The sequence below is a fragment of the Microcaecilia unicolor genome, chromosome 11 (assembly GCF_901765095.1).
Source record: "Microcaecilia unicolor chromosome 11, aMicUni1.1, whole genome shotgun sequence".
Lineage (NCBI taxonomy): Eukaryota > Metazoa > Chordata > Amphibia > Gymnophiona > Siphonopidae > Microcaecilia > Microcaecilia unicolor.
In genome coordinates, this window is record NC_044041.1 from 208,060,007 (window position 1) to 208,080,720 (window position 20,714).

At 45.9% G+C, this 20,714-nt stretch overlaps 1 protein-coding gene across 2 annotated transcripts in view; it reads right to left on the reverse strand.

Annotated features, from left to right (window-relative positions):
- PPT1 (palmitoyl-protein thioesterase 1) overlaps positions 1-20,714 on the reverse strand; it is a 63,463-nt gene that overhangs the window by 27,605 nt on the left and 15,144 nt on the right. Inside the window, exons 1-2 of one of the 2 annotated variants that reach the window (XM_030217960.1) lie at positions 15,814-15,935; positions 3,053-3,162 (exon numbers count right to left, since the gene is read on the reverse strand). In XM_030217960.1, the coding sequence (XP_030073820.1) occupies positions 3,053-3,162; positions 15,814-15,910 (207 nt within the window). In that variant the 5' untranslated portion in view covers positions 15,911-15,935. Of the gene's footprint in view, positions 1-3,052; positions 3,163-15,813; positions 15,936-20,714 lie in introns of those variants that run through there. The other variant, XM_030217961.1, reaches the window with a different exon arrangement.

Genomic DNA, 20,714 nt, shown 5'->3' on the forward strand with positions numbered 1-20,714 from the left:
CTTTGTCCTGATTCTCTGTTTGGTTTGCAAGCAGCATGACCACATCTCACCAGTTTTGCAAAATCTTCACAGACTACCTGTGCCCTACGCAGCCAAATTCAAGACCCTATCCCTGTTTTGCAAAGCCCTCAGTCCAGATTATCTGGTAGCCAGGCTTCCCTTCCATATACCTCCAAAACTCTTAGATCCTCTTCAAAAGCATCCCTCATGACACCTTTGTTCTGCCACCCACCAGTGGACCTTCTCTGAAGTGGCTCTCCCTTTCCCCTGCAACTCAATCCAGAAGAGCTTCACCACATTCAAGATTTCCTCCACTTAAGAGGAATGTAAATGACTGACTCTCCCATCAAGGTATTAATGGGTTAGTAGACTAACTGACTACACATATGACCTGAGCTCATTGTAAATACAAGTCATCTGATATTAGGAATATCTTATTACTATTGGATTTGCATCTTATCTGCTCTACCTCATATGTTTCAATGTCATGTTGTACCTCAGCTTTCTTCTGCTCGCTGTTGCCACATATTGGCAGATATTGGAGGCCACTGCTTTTAATGTGCATGGCACAATCAGTGCAAGAACCATAGTAAGCATGGACTTGCTCAGCAATTTAGGTTCTACCCAGTACCTTCCATCCACTAAATAGATGTCTAGAAATATCATTCCTTTAGAAGAAGGTATGGAAAATCCAATTGGCTCAGTGGTAAAGGCAAGAGATCCTGCTGAATCTCCCAAGTGCCCTGAAGTCCTTTTAAGATGTGCAGTGTTCTGAAAACTAACTATGCTGAAATGGGGCATTGGATTTCGCTTGTCTCCCAGACTCAGCAGTATTCTTTCAGCATATTAATTCTGTCACTGAACTGTAACAAGCTGCCACACACTTTAGAGTAATCTGCCATATCTATCTTCTGCATGAGGCAGACTATCAAATCTGACTAAGTCTTTTATATTTTCTTTTGATTTCCAAAAGCTTTTTAAAGGCATTAAAGGCTGTGCCACATGAACTTTATCTTACCACAACATCACTTTGTATTTGTTCACACCGGAGTCTGCAAATGCTTCTCCGGTACTATGGTAAGCCACATTGAGCCTACAAATAGGTGGGAAAATGTGGGATACAAATGTAACAAACAAACAAATATTATAGCTTTAACTTGCTGTACACCTTGGACAAATCTTTCAAGAAGGTACATATCTTAACAAAATGATTAGACATTTATTTTATTTATTTATTGCATTTGCATCCCACATTATCCCACCTTTTTGCAGGCTCAATGTGGCTTACAATACATCATGGGTACTGGAAATAGAAGTGAATATGCATTAGGTTTACAGAGGGTTTGTGTTACATGGTGGTGAATTACATGATGGTGTTAAAGCAAAAGACATTATAAGACAGTACTAAAAGTTCAAAAGATTATACAATTGCACATGTTGATCTTTGTGATATATCTCGTCGAAGAGATAGGTTTTTTTTCTTTATTAAGTTTTCAAATTTACAAGATAAACACTTATAAATCAGTAACCCAGCAATGTAATTACAGATATTGCATTATTCCTTATATACAAAAGAAAATATTCCCAACTTCACTTAATTTTGCATTCTCTACAATAAGTATAAATGTAATAAACAATAAGGAAATATAACTTGCTTTCTTAGACCACAATCCTAGGTGGGAGTAAGGAGAAAACTATTTTAAGGAGAAATAAGGCATTTGTTACAGAAGTAAATGGCCTGGCTCATAAAACCCCTATTATTTATACTATTACTTAATACTCCACAAACTCTTATCTGGCCAGTTTCTTACTATCTATAAATGCTTTAAGCTGATCTGACTCAAAAAAGATGTATTTATTTCCCAGATATTTAATACAGCATTTGCATGGATAAGCTAACACAAATGTGAAGAGATAGGTTTTTAATAATTTGCGGAAATTGGTCAGTTCATAGACTGTTTTCAAGTTACGTGGCAGTGCATTCCAGAGCTGCGTGCTTGTATAGGAAAAGGTAGATGCGTGCATTGATTTGTATTTCAAACCCTTACACTTGGGAGGATGAAGAATGAGGGGTGTGCGGGAAGATGTTTTTGCGTTCCTGGGTGGTAGTTCTATTAGATCTGACATGTAGGCTGGGGCATTACCATGATGTGTTCTTTTAGTGGGAGCCAGTGTAGTTTTTCTCGTAGGGGTTTCGCGCTTTCGTATTTTGGTGTGCCGAATATTAGCCTGGCTGCCGTATTCTGAGCTGTCTGGAGTTTTTTTGAGTATTTGCTCTTTACAACCAGTGTAGAGTGAGTTACAATAGTCCAGATGACTGAGTACCAGTGATTGTACCAGATTGCGGAAGACAATCCTTGGAAAAAATGGCCATATTGGGTCAGAGTAATGGTCTATTGTAAACCAGTATCTTGCCACCTCTTCTGAGAATGAGGAAGAGCCAATTCCCATGTGTTCCTGGCTAAAAGGGTCAATGAACCTGTCCTCCAGAAACTTGTCTGAACCTTTTCAGCTATACTATTAACCTTCATTGAATCCACATCTTGTGTGTTGATCCAAAAAATCTCTCTCTTAAATCTGTTTTAAATATATTACCAGTAGTATTAAGACTAGAAGACACTCCATGAAACTAAGGGGCCTTTTACTAAAGGGTAATGCATTTTATCTGCCACAGAATCCAATTTATTCGTATAGGTCCTGCTAGAGAAAACGTGTGCTAATTTTTAGTAAAAGGTCCCTAAAGTGTAGATAACCATTTCCTATTGACTTATTCCATACAACTTGATTTGATAGACCTTTATGCTCAAACTGTATTCATCAGCCCCAATAATCCCCCACATAAGCATCCTTTACAGTCCAGCGGAATATTTTCTCTTCTCTACTATTATTCAGATTGTTCTGTAAACCACCGTGACAGCACTGCTTTTGGGGGTATAGCAAAATGAAATAGAATGCAGAAAAGCTGGAACTAGATATGCAAAATAAGAAACTATGATTTAATAGCAAAAGAATTAAAATAACTCTACATAGTAAGCAAATAAGATACACTTACTTCTGTCAAGCTGTTTCCAATTTCCAGTGATAAAACGTAGATTCCTGGTATCTTTCTTTCAACCATTTTTTTAATGGCCCCCATGCTGAATGGATTACAACAAGTGTCACCTACAAGAGGAAACAGCAGTTCACAAGAAAGAACTGGACCCATCACGTCTCTAAAGCTCTCCTGCTTAGCTTGCAGACCCACAAACTTGCCATATCCATGGGGCTGCAAGGAAATTTTTAAACAGAGCTTCCCTTTATGTTTCAACAGTTTTTATTGATGGTTCAGCATGTTATACATGGACAGACATTTCGATATATGATTGCTTAAATAACATAACATACTTTTATGCATAGATCATTAACTTCTGCTATCTAGGTTTTTCCCCCCTCCCCTCAAACCGTTGTTACTGTGAACATAATGTTTATATCTTTGTTGTTAAATGAACTTCTAAATAAAATATTGAATTCAAATAGTAACTCTTGTTGTGCATTGCTTACTATTACCCTGTCCTGAACTGCTTCCCTCCCCCACACCTCCCTTACATATGTTTCAGCAATTTTTATTGATGATATTACACGGACAACAGTACCAAGAACACAACTTATACCATATTAGTTGACAGATTCACATCTCAAAAACCTAACATGCGACATTATCATCAAGGTAAAATTATGTATAATCATACCTGATAATTTTCTTTCCATTAATCATAGCTGATCAATCCATAGACTGGTGGGTTGTGTCCATCTACCAGCAGGTGGAGATAGAGAGCAAACTTTTGCCTCCCTATATGTGGTCATGTGCTGCCGGAAACTCCTCAGTATGTCGATATCAAAGCTCCATCCGCAGGACTCAGCACTTAGAGAATTACACCCACGAAGGGACACTCTGCCCAGCTCACCACCGCCGAAACGGGGGAGGGGAATTAACCCAGCTCATCCCCACACAAGTGGGGGAGGGGAATCCGTCCAGCTCATCCCCGCGGAGCGGGGGAGGGACACCACACCCGCCGATGCGGAGGGATCTGGCTTATCCTGCAACCGCAACCGCGGGAGGAGCTGACTGACCCTAACACCGCCGAAGTGGGAGGGGTACAAAACTGCCCTACAGCCGCACGAAGCGGGAGGGAGTGCCGGCAGAATTTTAAGTCTCAATCCAGCCCCGTAAAACGGAGGGGAGAGGAATGCAGCAGCTCACTGTAACACAAACTCGTCTTAACTCTTGAAGAATCCAAGTGAAAAAACTTGAACACGAAGTCCTTCTGAAGTAACTGAAGACTGAACTTGAACCTGAAATGCAACCAGAATAAAAACAGTACAGATATCTGGGAGGGGCTATGGATTGATCAGCTATGATTAATGGAAAGAAAATTATCAGGTATGATTATACATAATTTTACCTTCCATATCATCAAGCTGATCAATCCATAGACTGGTGGGATGTACCGAAGCAGTACTCACCCAGGGCGGGACATAGAAATCCCTGACCGCAACACTGAAGCTCCAAACCGGGCCTCCGCCCGAGCAGCCACAGTCAAGCGGTAATGCTTGGAGAATGCATGGGCCGAAGCCCAAGTTGCCGCCTTGCATATCTCTTCCAAGGAGACGGAACCGGCCTCTGCCATCGAGGCCGCCTGAGCTCTTGTGGAGTGAGCCTTCAGCTGGATAGGCGGCACCTTCCCCGCGGCCACATAAGCCGCTGCAATGGCTTCCTTGACCCATCTTGCCACTGTAGGCTTAGCAGCCTGCAGACCCCTACGAGGACCTGCATACAGGACAAACAGATGATCCGATTTCCGGAAATCATTGGTCACTTCCAAGTATCTGATGATGACTCGTCTCACATCCAGATATTTAAGAGCAGAGTACTCCTCTGGGTAGTCCTCCCTACGAAAGGAAGGGAGACAGAGCTGCTGATTCACATGGAAGCGAGAAACAATCTTGGGCAGAAAGGAAGGCACTGTGCGAATAGTCACTCCTGCCTCAGTGAACTGTAGAAAAGGCTCTCGACATGAGAGCGCCTGGAGCTCGGAAACTCTTCTGGCTGAAGTGATAGCCACCAAAAAGACTGCTTTCAACGTCAGGTCTTTCAGAGATGCCCTTGACAAGGGTTCAAACGGCGGCTTCTGCAATGCTCTTAGCACCAGGTTGAGATTCCACGCAGGCACCACTGAGTGCAGAGGAGGGCGCAGGTGATTAACTCCCTTGAGAAAGCGCACCACATCTGGCTGCGAAGCCAGGGAAGCACCCTTCAGGCGGCCCCTGAAGCAAGCCAGAGCCGCTACCTGGACTTTAAGGGAACTGAGCGACAGGCCTTTCTCCAGACCTTCTTGCAGGAACGCCAACACTGAAGAAATTGGAGCAGTGAAGGGAGAAAGTGAGCCTGCTTCACACCATGCTGCAAAGATACGCCAAACCCTGGCGTAAGCAGTACAAGTAGAGCGTTTCCTCGCTCTCAGCATAGTGGCGATGACCTTGTCTGAGAAGCCCTTCTTCCTCAGACGCTGCCGCTCAATAGCCAGGCCGTAAGACCAAAGGGAGAGGGATCCTCCATCACCACGGGACCCTGATGTAACCGGCCCTGCTCCACTGACAGCCGCAGAGGATCGTCGACTGAGAGCCTGATCAAGTCCGCATACCAGGGACGTCTGGGCCAATCCGGACCCACCAGGATTACCCTGCCGGGATGCTTTGCCACCCGGTCTAGCACCCTGCCCAACATGGGCCAGGGCGGGAACACATAGAGGAGCTCTTGTGTCGGCCACTGTTGGAGAAGAGCATCTACTCCCAGGGATCGAGGGTCCCGTCCTCTGCTGAAAAAGCGCGGCACTTGGCAATTGGCCGATGACGCCATCAGATCTAGGCTCGGCTGGCCCCAGCGCTTCGTGATGTCCAAGAACGCCTGAGCAGATAGTTGCCACTCTCCGGGCTCCAAGGTATGGCGACTGAGAAAGTCCGCCTTGACATTCATGACTCCGGCAATGTGGGCCGCTGAAAGCTGCTCCAGGTTCGCTTCCGCCCACTGGCAAAGACTCATAGCCTCCTTGGCTAGAGGGGCGCTCTTGGTACCTCCCTGGCGGTTGATATAGGCCACAGCCGTGGCATTGTCCGACAGGACCCGTACAGGCTACAACACCAGTACCGGGATGAACTCCAATAACACCAACCGAATGGCTCTGAGTTCCAGGAGGTTGATAGACCACTTGCCTCTGCAGGAGACTAGAGCCCCTGCGCTGTCCTTCCCAAGCAGTGGGCTCCCCAGCCCATCAAAGAGGCGTCTGTCGTGACGACAATCCACTCCGGGGTCACCAGAGGCAATCCTGCAGACAACTTGTCTGTCTGCGTCCACCAGCTCAGCGCCTTGCGCACTGCTGGGTCCACGGGAAGGCGCACAGCATAATCCTCCGACATCGGAGTCCAGCGCAGCAGCAGAGATAGCTGTAGTGGTCTCATATGAGCCCTGGCCCAGGGCACTACTTCCATTGTGGCCGTCATAGAGCCCAACAGCTGCACGTAGTCCCAAGCCCGAATAGGAGAGGCTACTAGGAACTAGTCCACCTGAGCCTGAAGCTTGACAATCCGATTGTCTGGCAGGAACACTCTGCCCACTTGGGTGTCGAATCGAACTCCCAGATACTCCAGGGACTGAGTCGGGCGCAGCTGGCTCTTCTTCCAGTTGATGATCCATCCCAGGGAGCTCACAAGAGCAACTACCCGGTCCATAGCTTTGCCGCACTCTGCATAAGAGGGGGCTCGGATCAACCAGTCGTCCAGATAAGGATGGACTTGTACTCCTTCCTTTAGCAGGAAGGCCGCTAAGACCCCCATTACTTTGGAAAAGGTCCGCGGAGCAGTAGCCAACCCGAAAGGGAGGGCTCTGAACTGGAAGTGTCGTCTCAGGACTGAAAAACGCAGAAGGCGTTGGAGAGGAGGCCAGATGGGAATATGCAGGTACGCTTCCTTGATGTCCAAGGAAGCCAAGAACTCTCCTGCCTTCACTGCCGCTATAACAGAGCGGAGAGTCTCCATGCGAAAGTGCCTCACTTTCCAGGCCCGATTGACCCCTTTGAGGTCGAGGATAGGCCGGACAGAACCTCCTTTCTTTGGAACCACAAAGTAAATGGAGTAACGTCCCTTGCCAATCTGATTTTTTGGCACCGGAACGACCGCACCCAGGCGGACCAGGTTGTCCAAGGTCTGCTGCACTGCCACAGCTTGACCGGAGACTTGCAGGGAGAGAGTACAAACCCGTCTCTTAAGGGTTGGCAGAACTCTAGCTTGTAGCCGTCTCTGATGACTTCCAGCACCCACGCATCTGAAGTTATAGTGGTCCACTCGCCCAGAAACGAGGACAGCCGTCCTCCAATCTGCACTGGGGCGTGGACCAAGGCCCCGTCATTGGGTACGAGACCCTGGGGGAGGACCGGAGGGAGCACCTCCGGGACGGCGGTCTCTGCGAAAGGAATGCTGCTTGGGGGAGAAATTCCTCTTGAAGGAAGAGGGGGCAGAGGAACCCGACTTGCCCGGGCGGTACCGACGGGCTTCCAGCAACCGTCCTCTGGAGGTACCGGGACGAGTACTAGCCCGAGCCCTGACCTCTGGTAATTTCTTGCCCTTAGACGTGCCAAGATCGGACACGATTTTGTCCAGCTCGACCCCAAAGAGCAGCTTGCCTTTAAAAGGCAATCTAGCCAGGCAGGATTTAGAGGCGTGGTCAGCAGACCAATGTTTCAGCCAAAGCCACCGCCGCGCAGAGACTGTCTGAGCCATGCCTTTAGCTGAGGCTCTCAAGACATCATACAGCAAGTCTGCCAAATAGGCTAAGCCCGATTCCAGGGCCGGCCAATCAGCCCACAAGGAAAGATCCGAGGGGGAAGCCCGCTGCACCATAGTCAGGCACGCCCTGGCCACATAGGAGCCGCAAACTGAGGCCTGCAAACTTAAAGCAGCTGCCTCAAAGGACGACCTTAAGGCCGCCTCCAATCTTCTGTCTTGGGCATCCTTTAGGGCCGTGCCACCTTCCACCGGCAACGCCGTTTTCTTAGTCACCGCAGTGATTAAAGAATCCATGGTAGGCCACAGATAGGCCTCACGTTCACTCACAGCCAAAGGATAGCGGCGGGACATAGCCCTAGCCACTTTAAGGCTCGTTTCCGGGACATCCCATTGAGCCGCAATTAAGGTGTGCATGGCATCATGCACGTGGAAGGATCTAGGCGGGCGCTTCGTCCCCAGCATAATGGCAGAGCCAACAGGGGCTGAGGGAGAGACGTCCTCCGGAGAGGAAATCTTCAAAGTGTCCATGGCCTGTAAAAACAGGTTGGGCAAATCCTCTGGGCTAAAAAGCCGCGCTGCAGAGGGGTCATCCGCTCCATCCGAGCGGGGATCTATCTCCTCCAAGGAATCCGCAAAGGACCGTTGGGAGACCTCAGACACGCTGCCCTCATCTACATCGGAGGAGACAAAGTCCTCCAAGGCCTGGAAATCAACCCGAGGGCGTTTACCTCTGGGAACCTCAACCTCTTTATCAGAAGAGGGAGCAGGGGCAGCGTTTTGCATGAGGAAAGCCTGATGCAGCAGCAAAACAAACTCGGGGGAGAAACCCCCCAGACTGAGCACTTCCGCAGCCTGGGCAACAGCCCTAGACGCACTCTCAACCGGCGCTCGCAATAGCGGGGGAGAGACATGCTGCGCATCCAAAATGGCGTCCGGCGCGAAACTCCGCGAAGGAGCCGCGCGGGAAGAACGGCGCTTAACTTTAGCCGCTTGTGCCGTCGCCCAAATTAAGGGCGTTCATGGCATTAATGTCTCCAACCTCAAGGGCGGCCCACGAAGAAGCCGTCCGAGCCGCGTGGCCGGCCAAGATGGCGGAGGCGAGGAGTGGGGGATGGGTGTTTATGGCGGGGAAAAAACCGCCACGCCGGAGGAACGACCGGGACATTCATCGGTCACTAAACTGTCACCCATCAAGGGCGAATCAGGTTGTAAAACCCCCGCATCCCCTCTAGAAGCGCTCCAGCGATCCGGGGAGCGACCCTTTGCGCCCTCGCCCTCCGACGCCATTGCCACGAGGAGAAGAATCGGGGAACCCCCTGCCCGCTATAAAAAGGTAAAATTACCTGCTTGCCGCTCCGAGCTGTAACGAACTGGTGTCCCAGTGAGTAGCTGCAATGAACGTTTAAAGAAACGTCGAATTAAACGCCTTTAGAGACGTTTAAAATTTTTTTTTTTTTTTTTAAACGGAGCCAGCGGGAGGGGGGAGAAAAGGAGGGACCTGGCACCACCAGGTTTGCACTTGCTCAAAAGAGCCCTCAACCCCAGGCCTCAACAAAACCTAAGGATTAGGCTTGGAGGCCTAGCCAGAGCTGCTGCTGTGTGTGACCACCACCTGCTGAGATAGAGAACATACTGAGGAGTTTCTGGCAGCACATGACCACATATAGGGAGGCAAAAGTTTGCTCTCTATCTCCACCTGCTGGTAGATGGACACAACCCACCAGTCTATGGATTGATCAGCTTGATGATATGGAATATTTTATTATTATATTATAAAGCCCCCCTCCCCCCTTCCATCACGCTAGAACAGTAAACTATTAACTCATCTATTCCCCCCTATCCCACACCGAACTCCCACCTCACACTAAGTCCCATAAGGAAGAATAAATTTTATCAAAAATGTATAGCAGTAAACAAACACTGAAACCTTCCCCCTCTCCCCCCATCTACCCCCTCCCCCTGCTGAGAGATACCCGAACCCCCAATTCCGTACAACAATGGATAGCCCTACCTCAAAGTATACCTAAAGTGAATTCACCACTAAACTCCGCCCTTTAGGAGACAAGCTCTGAATATATGGCCCCCAAATATCTAGAAACCGCCTCCGCCGCCCAGGGGAGCTGCCCACACCTCTCCTCTCAAACAACATGAACTCATGCAACAGAGCTTCCCTTTAAAAACTCACTGGTACATTGGAGCAGAGGGCACAGGGTAATTTTAAAAAGGCTTTTACACAAATACCATATTCTGAAGGGTGATATAAAGTGAATACATTAAATCAGTTGTAAACACAGTTACATGATTGTTGATTTATATGGATCATCCTTTAAAGAGGTGCATTAATAAATAGCATATTATACAAGATTATTAGAGGCTACAAAACAATCTGTATTTTATACACTTTCATTTATCTACATTAGGTGACTCCACAGAATTAAACCCAGCAACCTGATTTTTTAAGGAAGGTTACCTATTTGTGCCTTCTATTTATGCTAAAAGCACTCATGTTTTATAAATGATTTTAAAAACAAAAATCACAAAAGGCCTTAATAAATATATTTGTATAGGCACAAAATGGTCAAAATATTTTGAAGGCATGAATAAACATGTGGATAAAGATGAGCCAGTTGATGTAGTGCATCTGGAATTTTCAGATAACTTATGAAAAAGTTCCTAAGAGACTCCTGAGAAAATTACAGAGTCATGAGATGGGAAGCAGGGTTCTGGTGTGGATTAGGAATTGGTTATTGGACAGAAAACAGAGGGTACGGTTCAATGGTCATTTCTCTCAGTGGAGGAGGGTGAACAGTGGAGTGTCACAGGGATCAGTATTGGGATTGGTGCTATTTAACATATTTATAAATGATCTGGAAAGTGGAACAAGTGAGGTGATTAAATTTACAGATGACACAGAAACTATTCAAAGTTGTCAAAACACATGCGGATTGTGAAAAGTTGCAGGGAGACCTTAGGAAATTGGAAGACTGGGCATCCAAATGGCAGATGAAATGTAATGTGGACAAATGCAAAGTGATACACATTGGGAAAAATAATCCGAATCATAGTCCACCTTGGGAGTCAGCACCCAAAAAAAAGATCTAGATGCCGTTGTAGACAATATGCTGAAATTCTCTACCCAGTGTGCGGCAGTGGACAAAAAAAGCAAACAGGATGCTACGATTTATTAGGAAACGGATGGAAAATAAGACCGAGAATACTATAATGCTTCTGTATTGCTCTCACCTTGAATACTGCGTTCAATTCTGGTCACCGTATCTCAAAAAAGATAGTGGAATTAGAAAAGCTTCAACGAAGAGCGACTAAAATGATAAAAGGGATGGAACTCCTCTCATATATATAAAAAGACTAAAGAGGTTAGGGCTCTTAAGCTTGGAAAAGAAACAGCTGAGAGGAGATATGATTGAGGTCTACAAAATCCTGAGTGGTGTATTACGAGTAGATGTGAATATTTTTTACTCTTTCAAAAAGTACAAAGACTAATGAAGTTACATGGAAATACTTTTAAAACAAATAAGACGAAATAAGCTCTGGAACTCTTTGCTGGATAATGTAGTAACAGCGTTTATTATATCTGGGTTTAAAAAAGGTTTGGACAAGTTCATGGAGGAAAAGTCCATAGTCTGCTATTGAAACAGACCTGAAGAAGCCACTGTTTGCCCTGGGATTGGTAGCATGGAATGTTGATACTATTTGGGTTTTTGCCGGGTACTTGTGACCTGGATTGGCCACTGTTGGAAACAGGATGCTGGGCTAGATCATAGGCACCAGCTCTGCGGGTGCTGAGAGTATCCGAGCACCCCCAATAATTTTCCCTGTAATTCAGTAGAACTGTGTCAAATACCTTCAATAAAGATGATTTAAACAAAAAAAAAACCGGAAGGAACTACCTCTGTATCCTAGCTACTGCTCCCACCTCCTCATGCAGCCTGTTAGCTGGCTCCTGCTTCCCCCTGCACCGTGTCCAATAGACTGCAAGGGAGGAGAGAGTTGCCTTTTTCATTGGCTGCTGCTAGGCTACAAGTGCAGCAGACACTAACAAAAGGAACAGATTCAGATAACTTTATTGGCATGACAATTTTATCTATGTTGCCAAGGCAATAACTATGAGAACAACAACAAAAAAAAAGCACACAAGGGCCTTCAAGAATGGCACAATGGCGGGATTTTCCAACCAACGGCGTTTGTTGGATTTACTGACCATTTACACCGCGCTGACCTCTCCTGCGATCACAGTAAGACCAGCTGTTTTGTTAGGTTTTTATCAATTTATTTGAAAACGACCAGATCGTTAGGACATTTCTGATCCCTGACGCAGGTGGATTCACACCGAAACAAAGACCGTGTTGGGTCATATTTTAAATAAATTTCTTCCACTGTCCCATTGTTGAAGGCCTTGTGTGCTTCTTTTGTTCTTCTTTGATTTGTACCTTGGATCCCTCTTTTGTTTTCCCAATACCTATAGCATTTAAGGTAACAAAAAGAGGTACTGGAAAATAAATAAAGGGAGCAAGGAAGGGGTGAAGGGAATGGAAAGGGGTCACTGGCTAGGAGAGACAATGGTGCACTAAAATGCTGGAAGATACAGAAAGGAGCTGTAAAGGGAAGAGAGGCTGGGTGATGGGGACAGGGAGAGAGAGTGGAGCTGTGGGGGAGGAGTAGAAACAGGAGGTGAGGGTGAGAGAAATTCAGGTAAAGAGCATGAGCTGTGTGGTGGAAGTTTGCTAGCAAAAGGAGACATGATCTGGGAGAGAGGAGGAAGAGCAGGCAGAGGGACACAAGCTGCAGACAGAAGAGGAGCTAAAAGAGATGGTGTGTGGGACTGGGAAAAGAGCAGCTAAGGGGGAGGGTCATGGTGAAGAGAACAGATGAAGGTGAGAAAAGGCCAAGAAGTGGAAGAAGGAGTAAGACTAGAATAAAGTGAGATGAGAGAAACCATGGAGAAACAAATATATATATGGATGAAAGAGAAATAATGATGACATGGGAGGAAGACTGCAACAGAATCCTTAAAAGAAGGACCCTGAGAACAGAGAGAAACCCAAGATCAAGTAGACACAGAGGACTGAATTACAGACACAAAGGTTGGAAAATTGTTTACATTTGTAGTGAAGGCTTCTGTGCCAGCTGGGCTGGATCAAGGCGATAGCTATATTTTTGCCTTTGTTCTCCAACCCTGGAAAATTCATATTATTACTACAGTCTTATAATCCGCAAAAATCCAAAAGTTCACTATGGGTAACAACAGACAAAAGCTGAAAAAACATCAGGAAAACAATATTTTAATCCAAATTATATAATAATTTTCAAAAAAAAAAAACACCATTTCCTTAAAAATAAATCTCTTAAAACAGCTTTCCTAAACTGAAGATAATCACAAATAAAAGACGGAAAAGAATTCCAAAACTGTGCAGCCTGATAGGAAAAAGTAGATCGAAAAATCTCAAAATGAGGGAAATTTTAGTAAGAATTGATTTCTCGTAGATTTAACAATAAAATTATTTAGAAAAACCAAGATGAACACCTAAATAAGCAGGAGTCAATCCACACAATGCTCAGAGATAGGTCAAAGCTGATACCCTAAATTGAAATCTTGCCTCCAATGGTAACCAATGCAAACGGAATAACAAAGAAGTAATATGATCGATTTGTCTGCTGCATTCTATACTCATTAGAATTTAGACTTCAGCAACTTTGTGCAGCCAATACAGAGTTACAATAGTCCAGTTCTGATAGTATCAAAACCTGAACCAACAATCTAAAGATAGACAAATCAACAAAATTTCCAAATAATTCTCAATTTCTTTAATAACAGAAAAGAATCTCTTACTACCATATGAACCTGAGTTCCTAAACATGATTGACTATTCACCTCAATTCCCAGAATTCTGGAAGAAACATCTAATTTTATCTGAAAATTAACAACTTGTAACATTATATCACTCAAAGGTAACGGTGGACCTGCCCATAAAAACTTTGGGCCCTGTTTACTAAGCTGCGCTGTAGTTGCGCTAACTTTTTAGTACGTGCTGAAAGAGACACCTATTATATTGCTATGGGTGTCGGTAGCGTTAGTGTGCGCTAAAACGTTTGCATGCCTACAGCGCGGCTTAGAAAACAGGGTCCTTTGTTTTCTCTTTATTAAGCTTCAATTGATAAACAGAAACACGTCAATCAACTAAATCTAAATAACCACAAAGAGTAGATTCATGTTCTATGCTGCCAATAGTGAAAGTGAGGTCTGAGGAAAGGGGGAGTAGGAGCAGTAGGCTCTTGAACAACACTAGTAGGCGACGTAGATTAGGAACAATCTCTTTATTTAAATATACACTCGACTTAACACAGCCGTGTTTCAGCGCTACAGACGCCTTCCTCAGGAGTCTTGTGATATATAAATATACGAATATTAAGCTCAAAGAGAATGAAAGCAAGGCTTCTGCTACAATTGTAATCCACTGCCGATGCAGGAAAAAAGCTCAGCGTATTCAATTGCACATCGCCTACTAGTGTTGTTCAAGTGCCTACTCCTCCTACTCCCCCTTTCCTCAGATTCTACTTTTCGTAGGAATTTGTGTACCTCCACCCTTGTGGTGGTTTGGCTTGCTTGCCAATAGTGAAAGGCAATATGGATCTTTGAGTTCCCTAAACTTTTTACTAATGGTTGCATAAGATATTAAACAGCATTGGGAACAATGTGTTTAGTATAAAGCTGTCTGGTGTATATATAAGTATCCTACCCAGAAACAAAAGCCAAACTGCATTGGAAGAGAGAAGTGATGGGGGGGGGGGGGGAACAGAAGATGAGAGAATGAAGAAGACATTAAGGCAGGGAGGGACTGAGAAAGAACTGGGGATAGTCAGACAGAATAAAGCATATGGTGTGGACATATTAAGTACAGAAGAGGGACTATTGATGACTAGCTGGGAGGGAGAGAATGTGTATTGTATATATGGGCCTGGGTGGACTGGAAGGCATAGCACCAGTGTAGTGTAGATGGGCTGGAACTAGGATAGTAAACTGTGGTGATGGGTTGGGGAGGAAGAGAGACTGGTGAGGCTTGTACTGCTACCTGTAACATTCCTCTAACCCTTTTACCCAAAAGTTCTCTGTGTGTGCGCAGCACCTGCTGTGAACAGAACTGGTCATTCAACAGCACAACCCAACATGCTTTAATTTCCTTTATATGGACTTGGTAATTTATGGCACGTTGAGCACTCTCAATCAATTAGAAAAGTTGGCTCCTATGGGCTAGATGGACCATTGGTCTGACCCAGTTTGGCTATTCTTATGTTCTAATAGGGTGCAAAGTCCTGTGCATAATACACTTTGGATGTGGATGTATTAAATACATATAAAGTGAACTATATTGCATCTTGCCAGGTACTTGCGACCTGGATTGGCCACAGGATACCAAGTTTGATAGACCTTTGGTTTGCCCCATTTTAGCAACGCTTATGTTCTTTTGTTACCATATGCTACCTTGTGGACTTGGGCAGCCCAGCAAGGCCAATCAGGGTCAAAGAGTCTCGCACATTCAGGACCACAGGGCAGAAAATTGAGAGAGAATACCAACAAGCTGGTCCTCCTTCAGCTTCGGCCATCCCTGGGGCTCCCTGTCACATGGGAGCCCAGGGCAGCTGTCCGGGATGCCACCCCCTAGCCCTAGTCGCAACACCAAAATGCACAAGCACGGTTTGACCGATGCCCGGGTAGCAACCCCGTGCCGGAAGCACGGATAGAGCTGCACTACGTTAACCCTTTAGTGTCCAATGTTCCCATATGGCTTATTACGGAACCAATTTACCTAGGCGATGTGGAAAGCTGCGTTGCTACAAATTCATTTACCCCACCACTGCCATATCTTTCACGAATTTTATTCTGCTTTTCCACGCACTTCCTCAGGAACCTGCTCCAGTTAAATCTCTCTTTCACGGAGACCAACAGCGCCTCCCAGAAACCGACGCCGGTGTCCTCACCCATTCCGTGCCAGATCACAAGCGGCGGCGGAAGCCCCGACTTCACCAAAGACAACACAGCAAAACCCAGACAGAAGCCGAACAGCGCCGCAGCCATCTTTCCATGTCATGTGACCCTGAGTTTCTGAACGATCACGTGCGCATAGATGGTCACATGGGCATGGCACGTTCGATGACGTCAAACCACGCGCAATGGGAGGATCGTGTGAGCGACCGCCTCCCAGTCACTGAATTGACACAGTAATATTGGAGGCACTTCTTTGGCTTTGGTTCAAATATGCAAAAAAAAGTAGGGGAGCCAGAAGGGTGCAGTTAGTTGAATGCCTGGTTGCAAATAGCAGAAAAGGGTTTTGCACAAAAACTAACCCTGCCTAAAACTCATGTTAGACACCACATCCTACAATCAGTGGTAGTTAGGGATTAGCTGTTCAGCCCCCAGCCCAGGCAGAAAACTTTAAGGGAGCATAATGCAGGAGCTTGAATGCCAGGTCAGAGCTGGTGTAGACAAGCTGATATTTATGTTATGACTAGCCGTTAAGCCCGTAAAAACGGGCGAGTATTGCAGCCCTCCTTTCTCCCCTGGCCTCACCCCGTCCACCGATCCTCCCCCCTCCCCATGTCCAGCAACCCTCCTCTGTGCCCTGCTCTCACCCCAAGTCCAGCAACCATGGCCCCTCCCCCCGTGTCCAGCTACTCTCATCGCCACCGCTCTCTCCCCCCCTCCGTGCCGGGCCCCCTGCACTGACCTGACAGTGCCTCTCACCTCCGTGTGCAAGCGCTACAGGCAGCAGCAGATCGCTCTGCTGCTGCCTGCAGCGCTTCCAGGCCAAGGGCACCTGGCAAGCTTCCCAACGTACAAACATTCTATACATGTTATTCCCGGAGTTGTGGATTTTTCCCAAGTCCATTTAGTAGCGCTTTAGTAGCGGACTTGTCCTTTAGGAAACCGTCCAACCCCTTTTTAAACTCTGCTAAGCTAACCGCCTTCACAACTTTCTCCGGCAACGAATTCCAGAGTTTAATTATACGTTGGGTGAAGAAAAATTTTCTCCGATTTGTTTTAAATTTACTACACTGTAGTTCCATCCAGGGGCGTATCTGCATGGGGCCATGGGGGCCTGGGCCCCCGCAGATTTAGCCCTGGATCCCCCTACCGCCAACAACCCTCCCCCGCCATCGCCTGGGCTACCTTTGCTGGTGGGGGACCCCAACCCCCGCCAGCCGAGGTCCGCTTCCTCCTCCTGCTGCTGCTTTTAAAAATATTCATTCAGCTGGCGGGGGACCCCAACCCCCGCCAGCTGAGCCAAGGTCTTTTGAGTTCTTCTTCGCCCTCCGTGTCCGGGCTGTTCAAAGGAGCTGCTGAATCCGGTTTCAGAGTCTGACGTCGCTGCACGTTGTACATGCAGGACGTCCTGCACGTACAACGTGCAGCGACGTCAGACTCCGAACTGGATTCAGCAGCTCCTTTGAACAGCATGGTCGGACATGGAGGACGAAGAAGAACTAGGAAATCCGACTGCAACGTTTGCATTTCAACGCAGAAGGACGGGAGGGGGTGGAGCGGAGAAAGAAAGAAAGCTGACATTTTTTTTTTTTTTTTTGCTTTCGCGTTGCACAAAGTTTAGACTACTTCGGTGAAAAGCCAAGCTACAAAAAGAAAAGGTAGGCTCCGAACCAGTATCTGAAGTTTGGCGGTGGGGGGAGGGGCTATAATGTGCCCCCTCACTCTGGCTCTGGCCCCCCCTACCACTGAACTTCAGATACGCCCCTGGTTTCATCGCATGCCCCCTAGTCCTAGTATTTTTGGAAAGCATGAACAGACGCTTCACATCCACCTGTTCCACTCCACTCATTATTTTATACTAGTAAAAGAGGCCCGTTTCAGAGCAAATGAAGCAGGCGCTAGCAAGGTTTTCGTCGCCAACACCCCCCCTCCCTCCCTGGCCAACCCCTTCGTTGTTCTGCCATTGCTCCGCCCCCAACGTCATGACGTTTGACGCGAGGGCGGGGCTCGGAACGATTTCCCACCCACCCCCGCCTCCCTCTCTGCCTGCCTGCCAACCCCTTCGTTGTTCTGCCATTGCTCCGCCCTCGAGGGCGGGGCCTGGAGCGATTTTGGTGGCTTCACCACCACGAACCTTCGAACCTTTTTGAAGGAAGTCAGGGCTTGGCTTCACTGACGCCAGTGTCCTCAGAATGTTGAGGGTGAGTTTTATTATAGTAGATACCTCTATCATGTCTCCCCTCAGCCGTCTCTTCTCCAAGCTGAATAGCCCTAACCTCCTTAATCTTTCTTCATAGGGAAGTCGTCCCATCCCTGCTATCATTTTAGTCGCCCTTCGCTGCACCTTTCCAATTCTACTATATCTTTCTTGAGATGCGGTGACGAGAATTGAACACAATACTCAAGGTGCGGTTGCACCATGGAGCGATACAACGGCATTATAACATCCTCACACCTGTTTTCCATACCTTTCCTAATAATACCCAACATTCTATTCACTTTCCTAGCCGCAGCAGCACACCGAGCAGAAGGTTTCAGTGTATTATAGACGACGACACCCAGATCCCTTTCTTGGTCCGTAACTCCTAACGTGGAACCTTGCATGACGTAGCTATAATTCGGGTTCTTTTTTCCCACATGCATCACCTTGCACTTGCTCACATTAAACGTCATCTGCCATTTAGCCGCCCAGTCTCCCAGTCTCGTAAGGTTCTCTTGTAATTTTTCACAATCCTGTTGCGATTTAACAACTTTGAATAACTTTGTGTCATCAGCAAATTTAATTACCTCACTAGTTACTCCTATCTCCAAATCATTTATAAATATATTAAAAAGCAGCGGTCATAGTACAGACCCCTTAGGAATCCCACTAACTACCCTTCTCCATTGTGAATACTGCCCATTTAACCCCACTCTCTGTTTCCTATCCTTCAACCAGTTTTTAATCCACAATAGGACATTTCCTCCTATCCCATGACCCTCCAATTTCCTCTGTAGCCTTTCATGAGGTACCTTGTCAAACGCCTTTTGAAAATCCGGATACACAATATCAACTGTATGCAGTGCTGTACAGTGGTAATAAGTGTTCAGATACACGACCCTTCCCCAGAGAGCTTAAAGTCTATCTTGAGGCAATGGGAGATAAGTGACAGCCAAGGTCACATGAAATGTGAGTGGCAGGAGTGGAATTGAAACCCCTTTTCTCTACCTCTCTCCTCTCTGCCCTCATGATTCCAATGCTTCATTGCAAGGCCTCCTCCCAAACCCATTCTCATGATTCTCAAGCCCCGATCCCTGGTTCTCATTGAGCTTCCTATGATGATTGCTAATCTCTTTCCAACACAATCAACCGGGCTTCCTCTTTACCATATATGCCATTTAGAACTTTAGAATCTGGTCAACAAAATCTTTGGTTATTCCATCATTCTGGAAAATAGTTTTTAACTCAATTCACTCATATATTTTTAGTGTGATCAGCCCTTCATTATGGAGTAAGGAGAAGATGTAATAAGCCAAATCAACAAAAGCAGCAAATCTTCTTGACCAGATGGTTTATGCCCCCAGAGTACCAAAGGAGCTAAAAATTTAAATTATTTATTTATTTTAGTTACATTTGTACCCTGTGCTTTCCCACTCATGGCAGGCTCAATGCAGCTAACATGGGTCAATGGAGGGTTAAGTGACTTGCCCAGAGTCACAAGGAGCTGCCTGTGCCTGAAGTGGGAATCCAACTCAGTTCCCCAGGACCAAAGTCCACCACCCTAACCACTAGGCCACTCCTCCTAATTACAGGTCTTCTATTGGTAATCTGTAACCTCTCATTAAAATCATCCACAGTACCTGAAGATTTTAAGGTGGCCAACATAAAGTCAGTTTTTAAAAAGGGTTCTGGGGTCATCTGGGAAACTGATAAGCCTGATGTAATTGCTGGGCAAAATAGTGGAAACTATTATCAATAACAAAATTACAGAACAAAAACATGGTTTAATGAGACAAAGTCAACATGGATTCAGTCAAAGAAGTCTTGCCTCGTGAATTTGCTACATTTTTTGAAGGCATGAATATAAATGTGGGTAAAGGGGAGCCAGTTATAGTTACAGTTTATCAGTCTTGATAGACCACTAAAATTAATGGGAAATCACAGCGGTGTACAATCCAATAAAATGTAAAAGAAAAGAAAACTGATGGTAAAGCACATTCACACAACAGTTAAAAGAACAACAAAAGGAGCAAAAACCAATCATCCATCAACACCCAGGAGCAACAGTAGATCCCCTAACCCTCAGGGAGAACAGTCCCAAAAGCAGCAACATAATAAAAAGCCTTCAATTGGCACTTAAAACAATTTCCGATCTGATGAAGAAGGGCTACCTTCGAAAGCTAATCAAGAAATGTATTGTTATGTCCAATAAAAAAGGTATCATCTTATTTTCTTTTCCATGTTTTATTTATATTGATTACCTTTAAAAGTGGACTAACACGGCTACCACACCTCTCCACTTAAAACATGAAACTGACTATCACTCACAAAGATTGTGGAAGTTAATGTAGTAACCTATGGAACTTTGTAAGTCTAAGTGCTTTGAAAATTAGCTCTCTAGCGTGTCTAGATTTTCAGAAAGCTTTTGACAAAGTCCCTCATGAGAGACTTCTGTGAAAATGTAAAAATCCATGGGTAAGAGGCATAGGAGCCTGCTCTGTTGACAGTGTCGAGGGAAGGGCAATTTCCATTGGGTTTAGCACCCCCAATCATTTTGAAAATTTGGCTCCTATGATAGGAGGCAATGTTTTGTTGAGGATTGGGAACTGGTTAGTGGATAGAAAACAGAGGGTAGGGATAAATGGCCATTTCTCTCAATAGTGAAAAGTGGTGTGCCACAGGGATTTGAGCTATTTA